At 42.7% G+C, this 6,560-nt stretch overlaps 1 protein-coding gene across 1 annotated transcript; it reads right to left on the reverse strand.

Annotated features, from left to right (window-relative positions):
* Nucleotides 1-2,708: 2,708 nt before the first annotated feature.
* Nucleotides 2,709-5,695, reverse strand: LOC106574027 (transmembrane protein 275). The gene is made up of 2 exons (XM_014149537.2): nucleotides 5,152-5,695; nucleotides 2,709-4,519 (listed from the first exon to the last, which is right to left on the reverse strand). The coding sequence occupies exon 2, from the start codon at nucleotides 4,358-4,360 to the stop codon at nucleotides 3,566-3,568; it is 795 nt and encodes a 264-aa protein (XP_014005012.1). The 5' UTR covers nucleotides 4,361-4,519; nucleotides 5,152-5,695; the 3' UTR covers nucleotides 2,709-3,565.
* Nucleotides 5,696-6,560: the final 865 nt, after the last annotated feature.

Here is a 6,560-nt window from a genome sequence, read left to right on the forward strand (position 1 = left end):
TACAATCTGTCCCTGACATCCTTGGAGAGCTCTTTGGTCTTGGCCATGGTGGAGAGTTTGGAATCTGATTGATTGATTGCTTCTGTGGACAGGTGTCTTTTTTACAGGTAACAAACTGAGATTAGGAGCACTCCCTTTAAGAGTGTGCTCCTAATCTCAGCTCGTTACCTGTATAAAAGACACCTGGGAGCCAGAAATCTTTCTGATTGAGAGGGGGTCAAATACTTATTTCCCTCATTAAAATGCAAATCAATTTATAACATTTCTGACATGTGTTTTTCTGGATATTTTTGTTGTTATTCTGTCTCTCACTGTTCAAATAAACCTACCATTAAAATTATAGACTGATCCTTTCTTTGTCAGTGGGCAAACGTACAAAATCAGCAGGGGATCAAATACTTTTTTCCCCCACTGTATATACAGGGTCAGTTCTAATACCATATTTATGTGCATGGAGTGATAGAGGTAGATACTGTATGTATGGGGTAAGGTGACTATGCATCAGGATATATGATAAACAGAGTAGCAGCAGCGTACATTTTGATTGTATTGTGTGTATATGTAACCGATGTGAAATGGCTAGTTAGTTAGCGGTGGTGCGCGCTAATAGCGTTTCAATCGGTGACGTCACTCGCTCTGAGACCTGAAGTGGTTGTTCCCCTTGCGTTGCAAGGGCCGTGGCTTTAGTGGCGCGATGGGTAACGATGCTTCGTGGGTGTCAGTTGTTGATGTGTACAAGGGTCCCTGGTTTGAGCCCGGGTTGGGGTGAAGAGAGGGACGGAACCTACACTGTTACATTGGTGCCGTGACCCGGATCATTGGTTGCTGCGGAAAAGGAGGAGGTCAAAAGGGGGGTGAGTGTAACCGATGTGAAATGGCTAGTTAGTTAGCGGTGGTGCGCGCTAATAGTGTTTCAATCGGTGACGTCACTCGCTCTGAGACCTGAAGTGGTTGTTCCCCTTGCGTTGCAAGGGCCACGGCTTTTGTGGCGCGATGGGTAACGATGCTTCGTGGGTGTCAGTTGTTGATGTGTGCAAGGGTCCCTGGTTCGAGCCCAGGTTGGGGCGAAGAAGGGGACGGAACCTACACTGTTACATATAGTGTCAGTATAAGTTATGTGTGTGTTGGAGTGTCAGTGTGTGTGCATATGTAGAATCCTGTGAGTGTGCATAGAGACAGTAAAAACTAAAAATTCAAGGGTCAACTCAGATAGTCTGTGTAGCCATTCTGTTAGCTATTCAGCAGTCTTATGGCTTGGGGATAGAAGCTGGTCAGGAGCTTGTTGGTGTCAGACTTGATGCACCGATACCGCTTGCCGTGCGGAAGCAGAGAGAACAGTCTATGGCTTGGGTGGTTAGAGACTTTAACGATTTTCCGGGCCTTCTTTTCACACCGCCTGATATAGAGGTCCTGCATGACAGGGAGTTTGGCCCCAGTGATGTACTGGGCTGTCCTCACCACCCTCTGTAGCATTGCTGTTGCCATATTAAGCATTGATGCAGCCAGTCAAGATGCTCTCAGTGGTGCAGCTGCAGAATTTTTTGAGGATTTGAGGGCCCATGCCAAATCTTTTCAACTTCCTGAGAGGGAAGAGGCTCTGTCGCGCCTTCTTTAAGACTGTACGCGTGTGAATGGACCATTTTAAATCCTTAGTGATTTGGACACCGAGGAACTTGAAGCTCTCGACCCGCTCCACTGCAGACCCCCCACCCCCCCATTTTCTGCAGTCCACAATCAGCTCCTTGGTCTTACTTTTGATTAGGGAAGCGGCGAACCTTCACTGTAAGGAAAACGTTCGTGATGCATTTCCTTATGAAGCTGGTGACAGAGGTGGTTAACTTGTCGATGTTTTCGGCGGAGTCTCGGAACATATTCCAATCAGTGCTAGCAAAGCAGTCCTATAGCATAACCTCGGATTCTGATGACCATTTCTAAACGGAGCGAGACACAGGTACTTCCTGTTTTAGTTTCTTCTTGTAAACAGGAAGCAGGAGTACAGAGTCATGATATGATCAATGGTCTAGGACTTCTACAAAGATTCAGTAAAAATAAAAGGACCATATGCATTTCAAGTAAAATAACAACCCAATGTTCATCTCCCAGGACAAATTAGCTAGCAATAGCAAGCTAGCTAAATGTCCATGAATGTTTAACGTGTGTTTCGACATACCCCCAAATGTATATTGTTGGTTCACAATTGGTTTTGGTACTTTAACCCTCGTGTCATGATTTCGTTTGTTGTGGATTGACAAAATCCACACCTAACATCTTTCCTTCATCCTAGCATATAAGAATAAAATAGAAAGGACAGATATGTTTACGCTGTACTATAGATTAATATTACAATGCAACACTTGTAGTCAGTACAAAGAGCCAAAGAAAATGACAGCAGTCACAGGCTAAAGCAGTCATATGTAAGGAAAGTACATGTAATTTTGTTATTTGGGTGAACAGTTTTTTTTATGCTTTAAAGGGGCAGTGAAGTTAAATTATATTTCCACATTATGAGGTTGAAATAACACTATGAAATTGTGAAAAAGATTTTTGTGTAAGCGCTGTTTGAAAATGCCTGGAATTTCAGGATGTTCAGGAGGGATGGAACTTTTGGCACACGTCATGAAGTCACAACTGGATCGGAGTTATTTTCAGTAAATAAACACAGTTATTTATTAGACTTATAGTGATGATTTATAGTGATACATGTGGACTTGAACTGTACTTCATATGAGCTGTATCCTCACTAAAGGCGGTTTGGCTGTAAATGAAGCCCGCATCCCTCCCACAGTCCCCAGATCTGAGTAAACCATCTGAGTCATCCCAACAAGATTAACAGTATTTATTCTAACATTGATGACTGAGCTCAGCCAGACAGCCAGACAGCCAGACAGGGAGACCAATCTACACCAGATCAGAGGCTTAGTTCTCCTCTTCTTCATCTTCTCTCAAATTGTTTGCATTCCCTCTTTCCTTTTATAGTGCACTCCTTTTAACCAAAACCCTATGGGCCCTTGTCAAAAATAGTGCACTATGTAGGGAATAGGGTGCCATTTGAGATGCAGTGTTTAACTTACAATAAGTTGAGACTGACTGACAGAATTTGCTCTCATAATATCTGAGATAATCTAGTCAACACCTCGTTCACGTATGAATTAATCTCGTCCTCCATCCGGCTCCGTATATGCGGTAGCAATTATGCCTGTGGACGAGGTTACATTTGAATACCTGCTATAACAGTGATTTAAAAACAGGCAAAGTAGCACTTATTGATTTGTTTTGTATTTTGAACATTCATTACATCACCTTTTACGTTCATCACTTTTATGATGGCCTAGTTAATTCCTGCCAATGAGCCTGAAAAGTTCCAGGTTGGCCGGAGACTCCAGTGGCTACAGAGAAGTATAAAGTACCAGTTTGTAGTACCAGAGGGGTATATAGGACCAGTTTATAGTACCAGAGGGATATTTAACCTTTATTTAACTAGGCAAGTCAATATATAGTGACACACAGGTCATTGTCACACAGGATATATAGTACCAGTTTATGTAATAGCAAGTAGACAGCCATGCTACGTTGGGCAAGGCTTGTATAGTGCCGTCATCTGGATGCTCCCCTTATCTTCAATATCAGCAGTCAATGCCTGGTCCTCAGAGGTCAAGACCTGGTCCTCGGAGGTCAAGACCTGGTCATCGGAGGTCAAGACCTGGTCCTCAGAGGTCAAGAGCTGGTCCTCAGAGGTCAAGAGCTGGTCCTCAGAGGTCAAGAGCTGGTCCTCAGAGGTCAAGAGCTGGTCCTCAGAGGTCAAGACCTGGTCCTCAGAGGTCAAGAGCTGGTCATCAGGTCTCACATCTATATCATAGGCCTCTGAGCTGGTGAGATCACTGGCCCTGGGGGCGGGGCCATCCTCACAGGCCTCTACTGCAGGGGTATCCCCATGGGCGGAGTTACTAGACTTGTGGGAGGAGCTCTGAGAGTTGGTGGGACTGAGCTGCACAGCAGTGGTGTCCTGCGGCGTGTGCTCGCTCGTCTCCATCTCAAATGTGACACCGGCCCCTATCCGCGTCCGACCCCAGCTCTCGTCCCCCTTGGCCTTGCCGGCATTGTGGGTTGGTGGCCGCCGCCCACACACACAGCACGCTCCAAAAAAGGACAGGGCCACCAGTAGGAGGAGGGGCCCAATGACGATGGGTGGGTTGCTGGTGGGGATGAAGGACTCGAAAGCAAAGGCCCCCACTAGGGTGATGTTGATGCCCGCAAGCATAATGCACAGGCCACAGGCGCAGCACAGGGCCGGGGAGGGGAGACTCTGGGGCCGTTTCCCGAATAACGTTTTGGGCCCCGAGCTCTTATCGGGAAGGACCATCTCTCCAGGCTTTATGTTGTATACTGTCTAATTCAGATATTTTTGGGATTGCATATTACTTAATTATTTTATGGTGTCAGCTAAAATACAATTTAATAGTCTTGATTAATGACAACATAATCCAGCCCAAATGCAGGACAGGTCTGAGTTTTCTCTGCCCTACAAGAGATAGACAGAAGAGTCAGATGATGTGTTCCTGTCATAGACATAGGTTTTCTACAAAATAGATCATTGTCACACAGGTCTAAAGGCAACTGACATTGAGGGAGAAAAGCTGATACATTATGTATACATGACGAGTAATAAATGCTACAGACTAGATAAATCAACGGTATTATTATCTTCAGCTCTGCAACATATTAATGTCCAGTTTTTTCCACAGAGAATAAGAAATTCTGAGTTTCTTGTCTTCTGTTCAGATATATATGTTCCTAAGTACACAATGAACAAGTACACTGGCTTCTGATATGCAAGCAGCCGATCATTTACATTTTGAAGAGGTATTGGTCTTAAATTACATGGTTAAAAGTGTATTAGACTACATAAATATACGTCTTAGACTGACACATAGCCAATAAACTGGAGCATTTTGACACATTAGGTTACCCTGATAAAACAATAAAAATATCAGTACCATTACAGGAGTTATTTCATTTAAATTGTCGTTTAAAAATCAACGTATATTCTAAAATCACTGACTGGCATTGGACAATTCATTCAGAACAGAAAATATAAATATTCTATTGGTAATGAATAGAAATACGTCAAGGACAGCGATTGCTTTTACTTACATGTGATGAGTCCCATAGTTCAGGTAATCTTGTTTGAAACACAACACTATTCCCGTCGGTTGCCTCTCATTTATATCGAGTCGTGGACTTTCCATGACACTCTCTCGGGAGCTCGCTCACCCAAGCAGATGGAATACGACAGAGGAAAAGAGGAGAGCGCTCATGAGTGTCGTGCATGGTTAACCACTAGGGGCGCCATATGAGCGTCATTCACTGATGAACACAGCGAGACGAACGGATGAACAAACCAACACAGACAAGTGTATTTAAACAAATAAAATAAAATGGGGATTAGAGATATCTGTAGAAATTGATTATGAAAGCAAATTATATTTTTTGGCAGGAATTGAAAGAGCCCAATATGTATTATGGGGATAGTTATTGTTCATTTTGATTATTAATTAAGCAAATGCTTTGGATATAATCAAACTATGATAGAATCACTATGAAATGTTGCTTGCTTAGAAAACCATCCAGACATATAGCCCAGATAAACTGTACCACTCTTTGTTCTGAACTACCCACAATGCAACAAAGCATGATTCTGAACTACCATCCCATACACAGTGGTATAAAGTACTTAACTAAATATTGAAAGTACTAGTAGGTTTTTGGGAAATGTGTACTTTACTATTTCTATTTTTGAGAACTTTTACTTCACTACATTCCTAAAGAAAATAATGTACTTTTTACTTCATACATTTTCCCTGACACCCAAAAGTACTCGTTACATGTTGAATGCTTAGCGGGACAGGAAAATGGTCTAATTCACTCATTTATCAAGAGAACGTGGGTATCCTTGCTACCTCTGATCTGGCACTCACTAAACACAAATGCATCGCTTGTAAATGTCTGAGTGTTGGAGTATACCCCTGGCTTACTGCACATTTTTAAAAGAAGAAAATGGTTCCGTCTGCTTTGCTTAAAATAAGGAATTTAAAATGTACTTTTACTTTTGATACTTAAGTATATTTTAGCAATTATATTTACTTTTGATACTTCAGTATATTTAGAACTAAATACTACTTTTTTACTGAAGTAGTATTTTACTGAGTGACTTTCTATTAAGGTATCTATACTTTTGACAATTGGGTACTTTTCCACCACTGCCCATACAGTGCAACAAAGCACAATTCTGAACTATCCACCCAACATACAGTGCAACAAAGCATGATTCATGATGTCTTCCTTTCCAGCTTGTGTGTGTGTGTGTATAATCCCCTCGAGGATGGCATAACATTTTACTAGACGCTCTTATCCAAAGCTACTCCCTGCGGGAATTGAACCCACAACCCTAGTGTTGCAAGCGCCATGCTCTACCAACTGAGCTACACGGGACCATAAGTGTCTGCTCGTACATCTTCACTGTTACCTTCTTCCTTTAGGCGCTCTAGACCAACCCCCTTCCT

This window comes from Salmo salar, chromosome ssa16 (assembly GCF_905237065.1).
Source record: "Salmo salar chromosome ssa16, Ssal_v3.1, whole genome shotgun sequence".
Lineage (NCBI taxonomy): Eukaryota > Metazoa > Chordata > Actinopteri > Salmoniformes > Salmonidae > Salmo > Salmo salar.

Bases quoted from the DNA above. Each gene is read 5' to 3' on its own strand.
- LOC106574027 (XM_014149537.2), bottom strand. From the start codon at position 4,360: ATGGTCCTTCCCGATAAGAGCTCGGGGCCCAAAACGTTATTCGGGAAA.